Raw genomic sequence first — 20,282 nt, forward strand, 5'->3', positions numbered from 1 at the left:
TGCCTCTAATCTTTCAGTATCTTTACCTGCTTGAAGTTCCTTTCTGTAGTCATCCATACATTTGCCCTTAATACATACCAGTAGTACTAGATCTGCCTCTGATCTGATCTCAAGGGCATTAATGAGGGGGCCATAAGACTCTGGAAAGCTACGCAGAGGTAGTGCTGTTATGCGACTGTCTTTCATTTCTTCTCCAATGTCTAGCACGGTATTTACATATCCATGCATATCCTACTCTTTACTTACTCTCCTCTTGCATACTTTACACAAAAGGTTTAATTTATTGTTTTAGGTCTGAGTGTTCATGCAGATTCTGTATCTTTGACTGTGTCTTCTTTCCTTATGTGAATCTTCCATTTGCAAGCATATGACTGCCTTTGCTTGCCTGTTTTTCCTGTCCTGTTGTCTGGATTATCAGCTGATCGGTCGCTGCTTAAAACTTCCCTGAGGTCATCTTTGCACAGCAGCATTTCCCCTTTGAGCTTCCACAACTAATAATCATCGTCATTATTCAGTTTGGCCACTGCAAGCTTAAGATCGGCACTGCTTGCCATGCTTCTCTGGATAACTGGGCATGCTTTTCTTTCTTACCGACTATTATAGCTTTCTTGCAATTTAGCTTGTGATCTGAGCCCATAACTTGTTGGCAGAGTTGGGGGAAACATCCAGTCTCGCACACGCAGAGTTGCTTTCAAGAAAATGTACTGCAACAAAAAGATTTGCAAAAAGCAGTAACTAATAAATAACTAATAATAACTAATAACTGCACTTATTTACTGCTCTTCTAGACAGGTTAGTGTCCCGCTCACAGTGGTGAACAAAGTCAGTGTTGTTATCCCCATTATATAACTGGGGAGCTGTGGCTGAGAGGCCATCTAGTAGTGGGATTTGAACCAGAAGAGTACTGGTTTGCAACCCAACCATTTAGCCACTATGCTATTGGCAGGGCTAGTCAAAGATTGATGTTCAATCATCCTGCTCCTCCAAGAACCTGCTGGACTCACCAGTCAGTTCAGTAACAGAATTAATACCAAACTTCGTACAATAAAGGCAAGGAAGTGGTTAACAGCACCCTTCCTGCCCTGTGGCCTGCGATTCTGTCTCATCACTCCGTCAGTCTTGCCAAAGAGCATCTGGCTGCTACTCTTAAAGCTTGCCTCATCCTAGCTGCCTCATGGCTCCACCCTTTCCCAGCTGATCTCTGTTGGTCTGCTCAGGTTCATGGTCATCAAGCAAAAGCTGCATCAATAGGGTTGCCGTTCCCCTGGTAAGGGTATGAGATCCCCCGTTTGTACCCTCTCCCCCCCCCGCACCATTCACCTGGTGGGCAGGAAGGAAGAGGAAGGGAACAGGCTTCCCAGGCACACTCCCAGGGTGTTTCTCCCAGGAATGATAACATTATGCTACCTTGGGAGCACTCCTGTGCTTCGCACCGGGCTGATTTGTTCAAGTGCAATCTCAGGCCTGTGCAGTGATGCTAATTCCAGGAAGTGACATCATTGCCCAGGCCTGGGAGAGAGCATGTGAACAACAGAAAAAAACAGGTGAGTGCAGGGTCCCTCCATCCTGCTGAGAGGGTAAGGGGACCTGGCAACCCTATGCCCTACTAGAGCTAGCTCCTCAGTGTTGCCTAGATACCTTTTCCTTTTCATTAGTGTGTCTTGGCTTCCTGCAGGCTGTAGTTCCCCTGGTCCCAGGTGGGTGTTGTCCTCCAGCTGCCTGACCTTGTTCCAGTAGGGCATCCAACGACAGATACATATAGGATATAAGATTTTGCAGACAGGAAAAAAAAAGCACAATGAGAATCAGCATTCAATAAACCCTGGACAGTTCTCTCTGGGGTTCATATAAACTAAACAACCCTGTGTTAGTATTTACACTAATAATACTGCTCATAGGCTAGTGTTTCTTCAACAAATATAAGTATTATATTGTGTTAACAATAGATAAATAGAAAGGTACCCAAGAGCTGTAAACCTAAATGAATGAAATCTATAAAGCAATATTTAATTGTTATAGGATAAATAGTGAGATAGGGTGTCCCACCGAGGAAGATCAATATCTTTAAAAAATGTAATGCAGATTTGCAAATACTATTTATCTAATAATGTGTATATTTATCTAATTATGTATATTAATAAGATGATGGAAAAATTAGTTGTACAAATGTTCTTAAGACCTAGGAGCCACCCATTAGAGAAAAAGCATTAGGTAGAACATCGGCTTTCCGTAGCGAATCACCGGCATCTCCAGTTAAAAAGAATAGGTAGTAGGTTGTGTGAAAGAACCCTTCCCAAGGATGTGGAGATCTGGTGCCAGTCAAAATAGGCGGTACTGAGCTTGATATATTAATGGTCTTACGTGGTACAAATCTACTTCATGTGATCGCCTTCTATTAATTAAGATTTTACGGATTACATTATAACTCGTACATTTGTTCTCATTCTGTAGTCAGTACCCTTCCCTCCACATCAAGAGTATTCTATAAATTTCTGCTATTCCTTCAGCCTAGCGTGAAGATCCATAAGACAAACTGGGCCAGTATTGTTTGAATTGGTGTTCTTTCTGGAGGCTCAGGGTGTACTCTTAAACTTCTACCATCCTAGATATATTTCTCTCCTGGCTTCCTACATATAGCTTCAACCGTTTTGGTGAGGGCTACATCCATGCATGATTCTCCTGCTACAGGATTAGATGATGTGGGATTGATGGGTTACTTCTTGATGAAGCCTTGGGTATTGTCCTTAGTTGAATGATGATACCAGGGGAAGCTAGCTGGTCACTGGCGCTTAAGTTCTTTCTGTATCATCAGTTGCTGCTTCTAACTAAGGTGGTAAGATCTTTCTGTCATGGGTATGTAGATAAAACTCTTTTCTGAACTAGAATTGCTGTTGAAAAATAATCTCATCTTTGCCTACTTCTGTTTGCAGAGTACTATTGACAGACTTTTGAAGGAAAAGATGTCCAGGAGAGGCGGCAGGTGGTGGTTTTCTTGGAGGAGAAGAGAACTTTCCAGTGAAGAGGTAGATGTGTTAGGATCTTTCTCAAGCCATGTCAGGAGAAGAACTTGTGGGGTGCCTACTCTCTGTGGTCCACCTCAACCAAATCCTAGACAAAAAGTTGCAGTTAGGTGGGCTTCAGCTGGACTAGTAAACTGATTTGTAAGTGGATAGTAGCATACTCTGTGGGGAAATCTTACTCTACAGCCTTCCTTGGGGAATGTTGAGACATATGGGATTAGACTTTTGTATGGATTTTAGGAATATTTATTGTAGCTATTTATATGCACTTGGTCACTTTGCATGCATTTATTAAGTTACTCTGGAAAAGACCTATTAGCATACTATTGAATGAACTGACTTTTTAAAAATTATTTTCTAACATGTTTTGAATCTGAATGTTTTTTCAGAAAAAAATGGGGCATATGATTTCTGATTGACTTGAACCAAAAGATAATTTAAAGTTTTTCTCTGTTCCTCCCCCATTCTACCTCTCACTGTGCATTGGCTCTACAGGGACAGTAGAAACCCCTTGACTCAATTCTTCTATCAGGATCTCCACTCTAGGTCTAGCAACTATGTCCTCTTGACTCTCTGGCAAGCTCCTTGCTTGCCTCCCTTGTTTACTCACTTCTTCCTGCTAATACTCTCCTCTCTCCAGGTTCTATATATGTAATTTTGTTTTAGTCTTGCTTTTTCATTCAGTCTCAGAAATAGAAGTCCAGCTTCCTCCCAGGCATTTCCTTTCTTGCCTCACTGAAGCATAGCTACTAGAACAGAATCTCCTCATGCTAACGTAGAAAACTTTCTTATGTGTTATTTATATCCCTTATTTCCATCCCTCTCTTTAATTACCCTTGAGGCCTTTTCATACTTGAAGCATAACCACATGGCTTCTGAAGGTCAATTGATCGTGTTAGGTTCCTTTTAATTGCCTTTCTGACAGCATCTCAAATATTCTGCATATGTGGCATGAGGGATATGATGGGCTAAATGAAAGCAGACTTTTCTTTGATATGTTGAGCTGTGTTAGGAGTGGCCTTCGCACCCTATCCTCTGTGGCATCTATGAGGCGTCAGTTTAGTGCTTGATCCATTAACTGTGACTGTGCAAGCAAGAAGATGCTAAAGTAGCTTAACCATTGACAACTTCTTGTGTTCACAGCCAGAATCCAGCAGCCAGAAAATGAGTCCAACAGGCAAGCATCGAGGGGACTCCTTTCAGCATAGGTGATTGTGTTTTCATGAGTTCATAGAGACTGGCAGTGATAAAGGTGATACTATAATGAGGAAATGTCAATCCTGGAATCTTGAAGATTGGATCATTCTTGTTCCTGAATTGTCAGAGGACAAGTTTATGCAGTTTTTCTGTAGGACTTGTAGCTACCAAGAGGGTTGCTTAATTTGAGAGTGATAAATTCAAGAGAACCTCTAATATCCTGTACATTTAGAGAACTGGTAAGGTCAACACTGATGAGGCCTCTTCCCACTTCCAAAAGTAGTGAAGGGGTTCCTGCTTGTCTGAAATGTTTTTACAGATATTTTTCATTTCCTTCTGTGCATTGTCAGCATGGAAACTGGCCTTAAGACTTATTGAAATACTTGTGTTCTCTTTTCTCTCTTCCTTCTTCCTTCAAAAGTGCTGTTGTGGTAGTCTTAACTGAAGTTATGCTGGATATTGAGTGAGAGCATTTTGGAAGGGAAAGTCACATTGCTTAGCAATATCTCTAGCCAAGTTTATGCTTCCTGTCAGTCACGTGTTCAGATTCCCATGTTATTCTCCGGCATTTTTGGGGACTTAAAGTTCCCCTTTGGGATTTAACCATTATGTTTAGTCCTCTGCTTTTAAAATTCTGTCTCCTTCTGCTTCTGTGCTGATACAGGAAGAGGGAAGACACTTCGTCCAGTGATGATGAGCCTGTACCTTCAGGCCGAGGGGTCAGGCCTGTGCCAGATGCTATTACACAGAAATTTCTTCCGACCTATAAGAAATCCCTAAGACTCTCTTCAGATCAAATTGTATGTGGATTTTGACAGTTTTATCCTCACCTGCTAGTGCATTGAACAAATGTCACGTAACCGTCTGAAAGTGAGCAAATCTGCCTGTATGAGAATCCCTTTTCGCTGGTTCTGTGCCGTCTGGCCATAATCTGCAGGTGGAAAAACCATCACAGGCTTCGATCTGCAGAAACTGAGGAAAGCCAAGACCGGCTTAGTCTTTGGGTGAAGGCTTTTGAGGTGGAAGAGGGGAGTGAGACCCTGTAGGCTGAACCTTTTTTGATAGCCGCTAATTGGTGCCCGACTGCAGTGTTTAGATGTTCAAGTGTCAGTGGATGCACTTCTCTTTGAACCAAGTGGCAAGAAGTGTCACTTCAAGCATGCTAAGGAACAGCAGCTATAGTTGCATACTGGAGATGCTAACATTTCACTGGAGAGATGAGAAAAGAAAAACAGATGTTCAAATTAGGGATCTAGATATTCAGTACTGGTTTAACAAGGGATGCCTAGTACCATTCACTCTCTTTGTCCAAGAGTTGGAGCAACAAATACTCCTTTCCTCCTCATTCTCTAGGCAACTTTCAAGACCGTGCAGCAGGCCATACATGCCCACCGGGGCATTCTGAATGATCAAGAAGCTCCGCTGGGCATGCAAAACCTGCTTCACAGTCCGCAAAGATTCCTGGGGAATAAGGAGGAAAGGAGAGTCTGTTGCTCTGGTTCCTGGAGGGGAAGCTACAATGGCGATGCTGCCAAATCTGGTGCCTGAAGCTACCACCTTGTCTCAGCTAATTGTAGAGCCACCTAGAAAATGATCATTTTTTTTTTTCATGTTCAGCTTCTGTGGTAGAAAATACCTAAATGCGAGGAGTGTGGAACAGTTCAGCCAAAATAAGCTCTTTAAAAAAAACCTGTTGATTTTCAATGGGACAGAATTCAATCACGGGTTTAGCTCGTGCTCTGAAATCAGCGTCACTTTCATTGCACTTAATTTTGGATTCTGTTTCTGTAGAACATTGGTAATGTTGAGTTGAGGGAGTAGAATCAATTCTGTGCAGTTTTACTCTTCCAGATGTTCTGAAGGGTGATCAAAACTTTTAGGGAAGCTGAATTTTGGATGGAAAATGGGAATCACTGTTTGCATGATGTTGGTTGGGAACGTGGGGAAGAAGGAGGGGATGGGTGCAATTAGTCATTGATGGGCAAAGGTTGCTGTTCACTTAGTTTGGAAGTTGGTTCCAGTGAACTCTGGACTTAATTCCAAGTAAACCCACATAGGGTGGGGCTGCATGCATGTAAAATTTAATAACCAGAGCTCTTTAGTAATGGTTAGGCACTGGATGTATTTTTAAAAAACTTCTCTTGACCGTAGAAAAGTCTGAACCTGAGAGACGGTCCCAATGAGGTTGCATTTAGTGTGACGACCCAATACCAAGGCACATGTCGTTGTGAAGCTACCATCTACCTATGGAACTGGGATGACAAGGTGGTGATTTCTGACATAGATGGAACCATTACTAAGTAAGTGGCCATCATGGTAGTCTTCCATTTTGGCATAAGCACATGGTCACCAACTGTGCGCTGTGCGGTGAACTGTAGACATTTGAGCTCAAGGTAGAATTCAAATTTGGGTAATGTGTACATGCATGTTTTTAATAATTCCCTTTCTTTCTCATTAGATCTGATGCTCTGGGTCACATTTTGCCACATTTAGGGAAAGATTGGACCCACCAAGGCATTGCTAAACTGTTCCACAAAATCCATCTGTAAGTATTACAGATGTTTGAAGGCTTTATGGGTGATTTCCTTCCTGAACAAGACCAGGATTCCCTTGATGGCTCCTTCACAGGATCATTTGGGTGTATGAATCATTTCCCCTTTTCTCCTTATTTGCTCCTAGGAACAAAATAAGTTTTAATGCTTCCCCTGCAACAAAGAAAATTGTTTAATGGTACAGTCCTAAGCAGAGTTATCCTTCTAAACTCATTAAAGTCAGTGGGCTTAGAGGGGTAGAGGTCTGTTCAGGATTACACTGTAAATCAGTTTAATGTTGTATAATCATTAAACACTAGGGGTGTTTGGCTGCTTTTTCATCCAACTTCTTAAACTGTGCTTGCTGTCTCTTGATGCTCTTCTCCATATTCCAGTTACCCATCACTACCTTGCTATAGAATAATCTATAAGTGGTTTCTAGGATATTACATTAAGGGCAAGTTTCCTTCTTTGGGGGCTCTAAATATCTTATTCTTGTGACTTGCTAATGGACCCCGGTTCTGTGTAAGGTCCTCCTGACATTGAGAGTACTGGATTCAAGAACTAGACTATCATATTGGTTAGAGATTTTTAGCATTTGGAATCACACTTTGAAGTGCAAGATTCTTTGTCGTCCACTTCTTAGCTTCCTTTTGGATAGAAACAATTTTATGTGTAAAAGAGCATCAGTGACATGCATGATAAACAGCAGTCAAGCTGCCAATTGCACCATACTGGAAACACTGGTAATTGGTTGAGCTAAGTATGGGTTTTAATCATTACAGATAAGCTTACAATTTACAGGCTTCTGTAGACAAAAGGTGTGTGTATGTATAAAACAAAATTTAGAAAGATACTATTTATTCAATATTGGAATATAATTAGATTAGGCAAAAAGGTTAAAAGTTTTGAGGTGTGTATGATAGAACATTATGGTGAGACATGTTTATTTAGAATAATTTGTGTTATTTTAAGGATTTTTAATCATTCATGTCTATGTATTTTTTGTAAATCTGGATCTCCAAATAGATTTTCCTTTGCTCTCACTTCCCTGATTGGCTAGGATCACCAGAGCAGGAAGCATTGCCCTCTGATATTGGCACAGACCCCAGTCTGGCTGCTGTGTATTATTGTTATGACTTTCCCTGCATTAGTTTTGATTGGCAAGGAATGCATACTAAAGGAAAAATGGTACTCGAGCAGACCTAGTAGATGTAGAGGAACAGTGACCTTGAATAGGTTTAGAAAAAAAGGAACAGTGACCATAGCAGCAGGTTTGTGTGAAACATTTCTGACACTCTGAAAGCATCACTTTTGCTCCTTTTGCTCCTAAATCCTAAAACGGGTGAATGTTTTTGTACTGTTCTAATGACTGGGGTTGAAGGTATGTCAATGCAATGACACGTATTTGCCCCTCATTGTAACTGGCGCTAAAGAGCAACGGTCATTGCTTTCTTTGATTCTGCCTTCTCCACTCTAGGAATGGATACAAGTTTCTCTATTGTTCAGCCAGAACCATTGGGATGGCACATATCACCAAAGGATACCTGGAGTGTGTCAAAGACCAGGGCTGCGTACTCCCAAAAGGTCCTATCCTGCTAGCACCTAGCAGCCTCTTCTCAGCTCTTCATAGGTAAGCTTGCAACTTAATGATGGGTCTTTGAATGTGTCTTCTACAGGCACATTTTTTACCAGTTCCTCCTTCATATGTTTGTGCCGGTGCAGTTAACACAGGGATGCTAAGTTAACACAGAGATAACCATTTGAGATACAAAATTAGCTGTAGCACAAAATGTATTTCTTAATTTAATATCTTGTACGTGAATGTGGTGAATGCCAGCAATGATCTTCATTTTTGTGTTTTTTACACCTCCCCAAATTATCAAATCCCCAAACTCAAAACCAGTGTCATCACCTTTACACAACAGGCATGGTTCCTACACCAGTGTTGGCAGTGGAGAGTACTATAACACATCTCACAATAATGGGGGTGTATAGTGGATATGTGCTTATTGAAAAACTATATTTGGCACAGGACAACTTCATGCTTGTCCCCCAAACTACCCAACAATGTGTATAGAGGAGGAACATGTGCGTGGACAGGAAAATCCCAGAGGTCAATTGTTACCACTGTGCAACATCCAACTATGAGCGGACCTGTTCTTTGTGCAATGGAGTACAGAATGTTGGGAATAGTCTTTTTGAACAGAATTTTATTTCCCCCTTTTAAATCCTTATTTGGATAAGGAAAGAGGAAGAACACACCACAACTGCCTGAGGGTGGAGGGGTGAATGCACACTGCTCTGACACTTGTGGAATGTCTGTGCCCCCTGCATTATAGGGAAGTGATTGAAGGGAAGCCAGAGGTGTTCAAAATTGCCTGCTTAACAGATATCCGGAACCTGTTTGGCTCCAACAGGCAGCCATTCCACGCTGCCTTTGGGAACAGAACAAATGTGAGTATGGGCTATTGGATACAGGGATGAAAGGGGCTGTCCTTCTGGTTCCTTTTGGGCAATCCCTGCATTGTTTGGGCATTATGTTTTGTTCTGTTGTGTCTTGAGTAGGATGTCCATGCCTACAAGGAAGTGAACTTGCCAGAATCTCGTATATTCACTGTGAATCCCAAGGGGGAACTGATCCAGGAACTTGTGAAGATCCACAAATCTACGTAAGCTTTCCAACATCTGTTACATCTTCTTCATAGTGTGTAAAGCCCTCTGCAGGGGAGTGAGTGGTTGATGCTGGGACAAAAATGAAGTCACTCTCATTCTAGTGCAAGAAAATGAGTATCCTAATGGAATTATGGAGGTCTCATGATTCCAAGCATGGCCTTTTTAGGTAGTCAAAGGGGGACCCTCTTCTTATCAATGGAAAAGCTGGTTAGCTCTAGCCTTATGAGTTTGCTCATCCCCATCATCATCTGCCATTGATGTGGACTGAGGTGGGAAAAACTTTGTGATGCAACCATTGTATGGTGAACATTCAAAATATTTCAAAAGAAAAATTGTAAAGAGGTTGCAGTTTTTGATGGTATCGTGATGATGGGGAATTGTATCTGCTCCCACTCTTGTGCTAGCCCTGGTATATTGCAGTATTTTATCTCTATATAATCTGCCACTGTAATACATGTCCTGGTGACATCGAGATTAGATTACTGTAGTGTGCTCTACATGGGGCTACCCTTGAAGACTGTCTGGAAGCTACAGGTTATACAAAATGCTAAAACTGGAATATTGACTGGAGTAGATCATAGGAACCATATTACTCCAGTCTTGTTCCATCTACACTGGCTCCCAATTTGCTTCCTGGCAGCATTCAAGGTACTGGGATTGACCTTTAAAGTCCTTTATGACTTGAGGCCAGCATACTTTAAGGACCACCTTCTACCCTACTCATTCACTCCAGTAATAATTGAAGCTTTGATCATCCCTGCCCTTTGAGGCTAGATGGGTGGCAACCAAAGGAAGGGCCTTCTCAGTTGTAGCATCAAAACTTTGGAACTCCCTCCCCGGGAAGAGTATCTGTCCCCTCTATAGCTGTCTTCTGCCAGCAAATGAAGACTTTTTTGTTTCATTTGGCATATCCCCAGTAACTGTTATTGGCTCCTCCTCCCTGTTCTTGGTGTTGTGTATTTGTGAATGCATGTTTTTTTTTAATTGAATCATTTTTATACTATTTAAAATGCTGCTTTAAATTTAAATTGTTCATAATGTTTACATTTTTAAAAATGTTTTAATGTTTGCTGTCTTGGGGAACCCATTTGAATAGAAAGGCAGCATACAAATAGTAAAAATAAATAATAAATATAGAGTGTATCTGTGTGCATTGCATTTACTGATTTATTAAAATGCAATAGGATATAAAAAGAGAGACTTGCTGGCTTTAAAGTTTTAATGCCCCATTTCTTCTAGGTATGAGCGGCTGAGTGAACTGGTGGAACTCATCTTTCCACCCATTGGCAAGGATGTGAGCTTTTCCGTGGAGAGTCCAGAATACAGCCACTTCTCTTACTGGAGAGCTCCCTTGCCTGTTGTTGACTTGAAAGATCTTGAATGAAGATGCTGAGCCAGTGAAGCATCATCCCGAAAAGGATCTTTAGCTGTTGGGCCTTTGACAGGGTAGATAGGCAGCGTACCTTTTCAGCAATGTCTTCCCTGCCCTGTGATGGACTTGCATTTTGGCACTGCAACTCCCTCTGTTTTCTCTGCTCAATCCAGGTTCTAATGAACTTGTGTACGCCCTGTGACTGAATGCACTTTTTCTTGTGAAGTAGGAGCATTTACGAGGTTCATAGAGGAGTCTGAGTTGTGTCCATCCTTGCAGCTGGAGAAGAGGATTCTGTTTGGATTTATCCAAAGATTGATGGTAGCTGCTATTCATGCAACACCCTTTTATTCTTTGCCCCATAGCCTATGATAAAAGTGTCAGCAGAAGCCATAGGTCTTGCAAGGGGAAACAAGAGAACTAATGCACATTTTAGAACTCCATCCTGTTGTGGTGAATTCTTCTGGCTTCATCTAACAAATGGTATCAATTTATGGTGGTAGTTCACCAAGGGCATAGGTATGTGCTTGGATTCCTAGTGCCTTAATCTCTGTATATTTTGATCTGAACCTCATTGTGCTTACAAAGCCTGAAGACAACTTCTCCGTTTTATCAGATATAACAACCAGACAAAAGTAACAAGTCTGCAACTTTACTGGCAATGTCGTTGTTGTACCACCTTCAAATCTTTTTGAAACTATTACCCACTGTCTCAGTTGCTTATGGCAACTTCTGAAAAGGGAATGTTACTTTGTTGCTTCACATCATTTTTAAGCCATACTGCTTCTGAAGGGGGCACAGTGCCGCTACATCTTTACTGTGGCCCTTTTCACACTGCTTACCTTCACTCACAATGACGTGGAACATCGCGTTTTCTCGTGTGAGATTTGCGTGAGAAAACGCGATCTTCTGTGTTTTTTGCGCGATGTTCTGCGTCGTTGCGAGTGAAGGTAAGCAGTGTGAAAAGAGACAGTACCATCCATCAGCCCTTCCAGAGGCTTACTATTATGGTGATGTATTTTAGACATGGCACTGAAATCAGGAATCCTTGTGAGATGCCCCTTAGAATGCATTGCTTGATGAAGTGGTACCTGTTTTTACATAGCCACTGTGATGAATGAAAGACAAACTGTCGGGCCATGTTGAAGGGTATATGTGCCGGGGTATGTGTGGTTTTGACACCCCGGTTCTTGTGCTGTGGTCACTACATATGGTCCTTGGTTATTGTAGCTGTGGTTCATTCCAGATAGCCATGGATTAGGGCCTGTACACTATTGGCACCATTGACTGTTGTTTCAGTTTAAGACAGAAAACCAAGACGTAGCTGAAGGCACTGATTCTTGTTCTACCTCACTTTTGCTTCCCTCTTTTGTGTGTGTGTGTGAAACTAGGCAGGACTATTGCACGTTTAAGGGATGGCTTAACAGAAATGATAACGAGAAGAAAAAAGTCCTGTAAGCTGGTTGTAATGCATCTGTTGGCCCATATTTAACGCAAGTTGGAGCTGAAAGCTCCTCCAGTGCAGGTGTGTCAATAAAAGCTTCAATACCTAAAGCCAAGAGATTCTGCATTTTTTCCCTTCTATTCTCACCATGCTTTCAGTCAACAATTTGGAACACTTGTACACTTCATCAGTGCTTTCCTAAACAAATGCTCCCTTCCTAGTTCTTAATTCTCCCTACAGTTGTTTTTATGACCATCTTGTACACAGATAAGGTTGGCCTTGTGGTTTTGGTCGTGGCTTTGTTCATAAAGAGATCTGGATAACTTAGGTCTGAGAGATAGATTAGCTAATGGCTCTACTGTTACTGAAAAGTAATAGATGATTACTTCTAACTTTGGTATCTGATATATTTTAAAATAACTTGGGTGCCCTGGCAGATGGACCTATCATGTTGGTTGGCCCAGCAAAACCCAATTTGCCTCCTCCTAGGTAAGTTTTTCACATTTTGTCCGATCAAGACTGAAGAAACAAATTCTTTGCCCATTTGGACCATGAATAGATTCAAAGAACATTTCATCCTTCCCACCTAAAAGTACTCAGGATTTTGCAAGTCAAGTGTAAGAAAACTGGAGTCAAGTGTAAGAAAACTACACTGTTCGAAAAGGTTTCAAGAATTATATGTTCCATGGCCATCAGGCAAAGAATAAAGTAGAATAGAAGTCTCTGTAGCAATTCAACTCCCTGTTGCGTGGAAAGACCGTTTGCACAACAGCCCTTTCACATTAATCCATGCCTTAAACAGTAAGTCAGTAAACTGTATGATGGTCTCGATGAGGCACTAAACTCCAGATGAACAAGAAGTCAGTTGACGGCTGAAACGCTAGCAGGCATTGCTCTTGGAGAAATGAATGGGCTGCCTTGTTGCCCCTTGCTTTCAATCAAGTATTTGAACTACACAGGTACAACAGGATGGAGGTCACGGGTAGCACTGGTGTGCAGTCCTTTTAAGTGGACTCTCTTACATGTGTGATTGTATTGAATGAAAAGTGTGCCACTAATCTAAATTAATTTCAAAAAGTTGTGAGCTCTTTAAATAGTAGTAGTTTGAATAATAATAATAACATTCGATTTATATACCTCCCCTTCAGGACGACTTAACATCCGCTTAGAGCAGTTTACAAAGAATGTCATTATTATCCCCACAACAAACACACCCTGTGAGGTGGGGGGGGGGGCTGAGAGAGCTCTGAGAGAGCTGTGACTGACCCAAGGTCACCCAGCTGGCTTCAAGTGGAGGTGTGGCTGAAGGACTGGAGAAAGACCCAGATCCACTGAATCCTACCCCAGCATCATTTTCCTCAATTTCTAGGTGTTTAATTCCTAGAGATTGAGGGGTGGAACCTGGGGAGGGAGGGATTCCAGTTGAGTATAATGCCATAAAGTCCACCCACCATTTTCTCCAGAGGAGCTGATATCTGTAATCTGGAGAGCAGTCACAATGCCAGGAGATCTCTAGCCCCCCACCATGAGGTTGGCAACAGCCCAAGCTAAGGAGATTTCTGAATTGTCCACTCAACTAGTTTTGCTTTAAGGTGCTGGACATGTTACATTAACCATGAAATTACCAAAGTGTTTGGAGAAGAGCCAATATGCCATGGAGAAAGGGGAGTAATCTCTGCCCCCATATACGCACTATGAGGGCAGCTTCTTTTCTTCCTTTGTAACTGCTTTGGTGGTGGTTTTACTCTCTGTCCTTTGCAGCCAGCTTGTTCTCTTCCTGGCAGCTTCCAGGTGCTGGGATGAGAGTCCAGAGGCTGCAGAGAAGGGTGAGGAGTGGGGAAGACAGGCCCATCCCTTTCATGAGGCCTGCACCTTAGGGAGGCTTGCAGTTTGCCTAGCTTCCAGTCCTAGCGGTGGCTGTTTGAAGGTGGAAACCACCTGCCAAATACAAGTCCCTCCCCTCTGTGTTCCAGCATTGCCTGCCTTCCTGGGACAAAACCAGGCTATATTGGGAAATAAATACACAGAAGAGCCTTGGGTGGTATGTCAAATAGCTGCATGCAGATCTTGAGCCTCTGAGATTCACTGATATTGCAATGACATAAAAGAATATGGACAGGTAGGCTTCAGTTAGATATTAGAAAGCTTTAAACTGATGCCTGCTTACCTTGCTCTTAATGGATAAGATGGACAAACAAACCCCCTATCCTTTTTAATAGTCAAAACCTGCCCCCAGAACATGTGAAGTAGAAATGGGAAGAGGCTACTGTGCCCAAAACAGTGTGCCCCAGGGCTTGTTCATGGAGCTAACTGGGCTTTGGGCTCTGGATAATCTGATCTCTAAAGTCAGGATCCTCAGCCTTTTTCAGTTTATAGATACTATTGGAAATATGAGAACAGGTAGTGGATGCTACAATGAAATGGCTGCCATGGGCTATAGGCAAGTTCCAAGAGCATCACCTTTTAATAGAGAGAGTTATTTCTGAATGGGTGCCTTCTGGGCTCTTCTGAAGCATCTCCTGCTATAATAACAAGGTGGAGGAAAGCCAGGCTTGGCTCTTTGCTTGGGGGAGAGACACTCTAAGGAAGAAAGGGCCAAGCTACACATGACGAATGACACTTGAACAGCAAGTGTATTTCTCCCTGTTCACTTGCCCTCCACTTAATCCACTTGCCGTTCAGGTGTCATTCGTCATGTGTAGCTTGGCCCAAAGATGTGCATGGCTTGTTATGGGAGCTCTGCTCACGCTTACTTTAGAGCAGCAGTGCTTGAATCGTGCAGGTTATAGAAAGCATTTTTCTCAATTTCAAAAGCAGAGGCGATTAAGTTTACAGAACAGTAACTATAAGCCTATCTTTCTCCATTCACTTATCCTATCACCACACCTTCCTCTCAGCTGTCTATAAAATAACATCTTTACTTTTTAGTTTCTCAGTCACTTTAGCCTTCTGGACCAAAGCTTATTGCATTTAGAAGAAACAGTAATATAATCCTGGACAGCTTGATTGGGATTATTTTTTTCTTTCGGTACAGTCTTAACTGTTACAAATGTACAAAATATTAAAACAAGGAACAATACAAACTGAGCTATGTTTCCAACATTGGCAAAACCCCACCAAACCAGCAAGCAATGAACCCCATTTTCTTCTTTGATAAAGACACAATGCTTTGTTTCTTGAAAATAACAAAGTAATTAAACGTGGCTGTCTGAAAGCTATAAAATTGTCCATTGTCAAGCTCATGGTTAAGAAATAAATGAAAGGATAGCACCGTTGCTCAGAGACGAATGTGTATTCTCTGCCCTGTTCTGGACTATTGGACACTGGCAGTAGATCTGGACAATTTCTGTTGCTATCATATAATTGTAGCTAACGCAAAACTTCCTTCTTAGAGAATATTCTTGAATCTTTCAGTGGGTCAGTTGGTTGTTCACTCTGCAGGAATGCGGAAAGCTGCCTTGTACGGAGTCCAACTGTTGGCCCATCAAGGTCAGCTCTGTCTTCTCATCCTAACAGCAGCTCTCCAGGGTCTCAGGATGAGGTCTTTCATATCAGTTATTACCTGGTCCTTTCACTTGGAGATGATGAGGGTTGAACCCGGGACTTCCTGCATGCCAAGCAGATACCCTACTATTGAACTTATGCCCCTTCCTCTGTTTTACCACAGGTCCACATTTTTATTAGCTGTGCCTCCATTTGGAGAAACTTACCTGTGTAAGTATTCTATGCACCCACTGTTATATTTTAAGGCACTTGTCGTATATACTGATGCATGGATGTGTGGCGTTAGTATACCAGCTGTGTGCCTCCTTGGAATATTAATTACTGGCAGGCTACACATGAAAAGCTTACATGGGTTAGTGCTTTCCCCATAGTCTGTATCATGTATAAACTGGGCCCAAGCTGGTTACAGAGGCACTTTGTGGAGGCAGGACTTTTATTTCTGTATCGCTTATTAGACATAGGCTTCAACCTGGAACTTGGAGATGGAATAAGGCTACACAGGCCAAACAAAAGGAAGTAATCTATAGTGTGCATAATGAATCCCTGCAAGTTGATTATCACAGCGTGAGACAATAGCTCTTAGCTTATAAGACTTTCCAAAGGATTTCAAAAGTTAGCGGAAGACGGGTTCAATGGATTTTAGCCAAGACAAGCCAAAAGTGGAGCATCCTGTCTATCTCTGCACGACAGGTGTAAACAATAGGCCATAGATATGACACTGAGCTGTTTGAAAGCTTCCACAGTATATGGCTAGCTGCATTCAGAAAAAGATGGACCTTTGGTTTGGTCCAGCCAGGCAATTCTTAAGTGGTATGACCATCATATGTAAGCAGGAGGAAAGGACTTCAGTATAAGTTCAGTAGAAACCAAGGTGCCTCATTTTGAGATGGGTGGTGGTGGTATGTTCCAGCTCCCAGTTTTGCAACCTGAGCATTATGAAATGCGATAGGAAGTAGTTGGAATATTTGTAAAAAAAAATTACAAAGAAAGTACTTTGTATTTTTGAACACCTGGGCCTGTGTGATGGGTGAGTAACTTCAGCTGCCTCTACCTTAGAGTCATTAAGTAACTCCCAACCCTGCCAACAAATAATATTTCAGCATCCGTTTTCAGAAAGGGTGCTCTCCCTTTGATACAGTATTACTTAGCAACAGAGCAGTGAAAGCAGACCAGACAGCAATGAGAATGAAGGAAGGTAGTCTTTGAGACATCCAAATGGAGGCAATACTCATAATTTGTGAAGTTTGATACATAAATTGGCCGGATGATCCCCATGATCAACTGCTCTAACACATCCCATCAGGGCAAGCGGGTGACTAGTATTCTTGACAAGTCAGCCAGGTGATTCTATGCATGCTTAATCCTTGCACTGTGGTAGCACTGAAATAAGTCACTAGCAGCTACTGAAAATGAGTTGTTCAGTCCATGGTAGTGGCTGCTGTATGGAGATACCTGCACATATATAAGCTTGTTTCCAACGTCAGGTCACACACATCTGCAGGACTACATAATATAAGGCTCATGGTACAACAGCGCCCCCCTCCCTGACTATTTGTGGTGACCCCCTTTCTCTTTCCCTTAACTTTAGTTAAGTCCAAGCTCATCAAAAGGAAATAGAGAGGAGAATGCCCATGTCATTAAATTTCCATTTAACCTACTCTTTCTGGGTACAGAGATGTGGTGACAAGTTCTACTAGTTTGCTAGCCAGCCATACTGTATGATCTGCCTGCCTCTGAGACTCTTTCAGAATGCAAATTGCTGGGAGAGTGAAAGCCTCGTGTGCTTTTCCCATTGACCTCAATTAAAAGAGTTTGACTGGGGGGGGCGGTGAATGAGAGTGCAGAAACAGAGACAGAACAAGGGAAGAGTGAACTGAAGGATGGGGCTTGCAGAAACATGTAAATGGAAAAGAGAGGGGATAAGTGGGTGATGGAAAAGTAGACCTGTGATACTGGAGAAAGAGTGATGAGAGCACTAAAAGGAGACAGTAGGTGAAGCGAGAGAGAACATCTTATGAAGTGAAGGAAGAAAATGAGGGAGGGTTCCTCAGACAGAGCGGTTCAGAGGCACCTGTGGTCTGCAAGCCAGATCTCTCACTGCTTCCCCCCGTTCCCCACTGGCACTTCCAAGATTGGCAGGGGGAGGGGATAGGAAAGAAGATGGGGTGCACACCAGTGTACCATATTGTTTCTACCAAAAACTGGAAGTGATGTCATTCTGACACTCTAGGATTCACCTCCAACTCTGTTTTGTGTGAATCCTAGTGTTGTCCCAATGTAATGATGTCACTTCCAGTTTTCACCAGAATGTTGTGCACTGATGCAACTTCAGCATGCCTCTCTCTGCTCTCCAATTCCTTTGGGCAAGAGGGGAGGGGAGGTTTCCAGCTGCAACTGGCAACTTTAACAAGAAGAGAGCACATGATAGGATCAGGAAAAAAGGGATGCTCTAGACTGGGATCATGGTGTCAAAATAGTAACAAAATTACTTTTGTGCGGTTAATACACTGATGAAAGAAAAGCTGTGTAAAAGAGGCCCTTGTAGTAATTCCTATAGTCCTATTTTGTACAGGAAACATAATTTGGGATGGTGCTATGAAGAAGGCACAGACTTCAGCAGTGGCACTCACCTGAGACAGGGGAGTAGGTTGAACTCTTCCCTTCCGCTGGGGATCACAACTGCACTGCTTCGCTTTCTTCCATATAAGAGAATTGCTGCCGCCATTTGCTGCTTCTTTGGGAACAGTAAAATACAGCACTGGAGAACAGGATTGCAGCAAAGAGGCAAACCTGCCCTCTAACCTGGGCTCTCACAGACAGGAACGTCTCCAGAGTGTCTCTGTACTCACATCCTACAGTGGTGTGGCCTTCCCCTGCTTCCCACAGGCCCTCTTTCAATGCTCTGACAGAATGGAAAAAGTTTTGCTAGTTTAATAAAAAATTCATAGCATTTATAAAGCATATTTCAAGTGTGCTGAGCATCTCACAGACATTATCTTCATAATCCCTAAAACAGTCCTGTAGGGTAGTTCGTGATATTACCCCTGTGCTGGTTCCTCCTTTTCTAGAAGAGATGGAACAACCACAGGTGGTGAGTGCACATGTGTATCAATGTATCTGCACCTGCTCTGTATCACATATTGTTCTATAGGTGAAGATAATAACAAGGGCCCAGCCACCCCCTGCCTGAATAGGATTTCCAATTGGAGGCTGTGTAAGCCAACTCCAAACCTTAGTTCAAATATCACTTAAGTTTCTGGCCTCGGTCTGAGAGTGGCTGAGATCCAGCCAAGCGATTCTGTATATGGAAGGAGTTCCTCTGGTGGCACATGACTTTCTTGCCTTCCACTCTCTGCCAGCCCCAAATGCCCCTTGAAATGCTGCTCCTGGGAGTAGCATGTGTGACATGGTTACACCTTGTGGCGAATCCCTGATGATGGCCGCTGGAATTAGTATTGCTCTGCTCATAGAAATAAGACCCTGAGAGATGTTAAACACATATACTGTATGCATGTAAAGGGGAATATCTGCATGTTCGGCTGAAAGTCTGCAGTGAGCTCTATGCACATGAAAGCATAGGCTTCTCCATGCAGCTGGGATTTCTGTGTGACTTTCTTGATTGTGTGGAAGAGCTGGTGCACGTACACTCAGCAGAACATCTGCAGCAAGCCCTATGCATATACAGTTGAACAACCATAAGGCTCATTGCAGATGTTCCACTGAGTGTGGACAGCAGGGGGCAGGGCCAGCCGTGCAATGCCACTCCCGCAGTCTTTCTACAGATGTGCTTTTAAACATCTACACATCTGTTGCGGCCCATATTTCAGTCTCTTTGTGTGATCACAGGCATACATGCAGCTAAAAAAGGGCTGCAACTGCCCTCTCCTTCTTTCCCCTCTCCCTCACCCTCTGAGGAAGAAGATCTAGAGATCAGGACAGAGGAGGAACCAAGAGCTACTGGTGTGTTCCTTAATAATGGCGTTTACAAATCGTAAACTGCTACATGGATGCCAATTCATATAGCTCTGAACACCGAAAGCTGCCTTATCAGACCATTGCTCTATCAAAGTCAGTACTGTCTATTTGATTGGCAGTGGCTTGCCATGGTCTCAGGAAAAGGTCCATCACGTCACCTCCTGCTTGATGCTTTTAACTGGAAAAACTGGGGATTGAACCTAGGACCTTCTATGTGCAAAGCTTCTGAGCTACAGACCTTCCCTTTCCATTTGACAGCCCGGTCAGTCTCATGTTAAGCCACTTGTATTTGCAATGATTTAACATGCAACTGGAGCATTTCGTAGCCTGCCACACACAGCAATTTTGTGCTGCTGTGATATGGTGGCTGCAAGGCGTAGACCACCATGTATTCTGGCACAAGAATAGATAAGGAAGAATGTTGCCACAGCATTGTAAAACTTTCCTTCCTCCACCTGTCTGAAAACCTGGAAGATAACAGCACAATAAGAGTCTGTATTAGGGTATACCTGAGCTGAAATTATACCCAAAATTAGCTCAGGGATACCTGAAATTACCCATAA

At 42.6% G+C, this 20,282-nt stretch overlaps 1 protein-coding gene across 3 annotated transcripts in view; it reads left to right on the top strand.

Annotated features, from left to right (window-relative positions):
• LPIN3 (lipin 3) overlaps positions 1 to 12,343 on the top strand; it is a 51,574-nt gene extending 39,231 nt beyond the window's left edge. For all 3 annotated transcript variants that reach the window (XM_054980256.1, XM_054980257.1, XM_054980258.1), the window contains exons 12-20: positions 2,931 to 3,023; positions 4,164 to 4,228; positions 4,882 to 5,017; positions 6,369 to 6,517; positions 6,676 to 6,762; positions 8,229 to 8,381; positions 9,091 to 9,205; positions 9,317 to 9,420; positions 10,664 to 12,343. In XM_054980256.1, coding sequence (XP_054836231.1) covers positions 2,931 to 3,023; positions 4,164 to 4,228; positions 4,882 to 5,017; positions 6,369 to 6,517; positions 6,676 to 6,762; positions 8,229 to 8,381; positions 9,091 to 9,205; positions 9,317 to 9,420; positions 10,664 to 10,808 — 1,047 coding nt within the window. In that variant the 3' untranslated portion in view covers positions 10,809 to 12,343. The remainder of the gene's footprint in view (positions 1 to 2,930; positions 3,024 to 4,163; positions 4,229 to 4,881; positions 5,018 to 6,368; positions 6,518 to 6,675; positions 6,763 to 8,228; positions 8,382 to 9,090; positions 9,206 to 9,316; positions 9,421 to 10,663) is intronic.
• The last annotated feature ends 7,939 nt before the right edge of the window (positions 12,344 to 20,282 follow it).

The sequence above is a fragment of the Eublepharis macularius genome, chromosome 5 (genome assembly GCF_028583425.1).
Source record: "Eublepharis macularius isolate TG4126 chromosome 5, MPM_Emac_v1.0, whole genome shotgun sequence".
Classification (NCBI taxonomy): domain Eukaryota; kingdom Metazoa; phylum Chordata; class Lepidosauria; order Squamata; family Eublepharidae; genus Eublepharis; species Eublepharis macularius.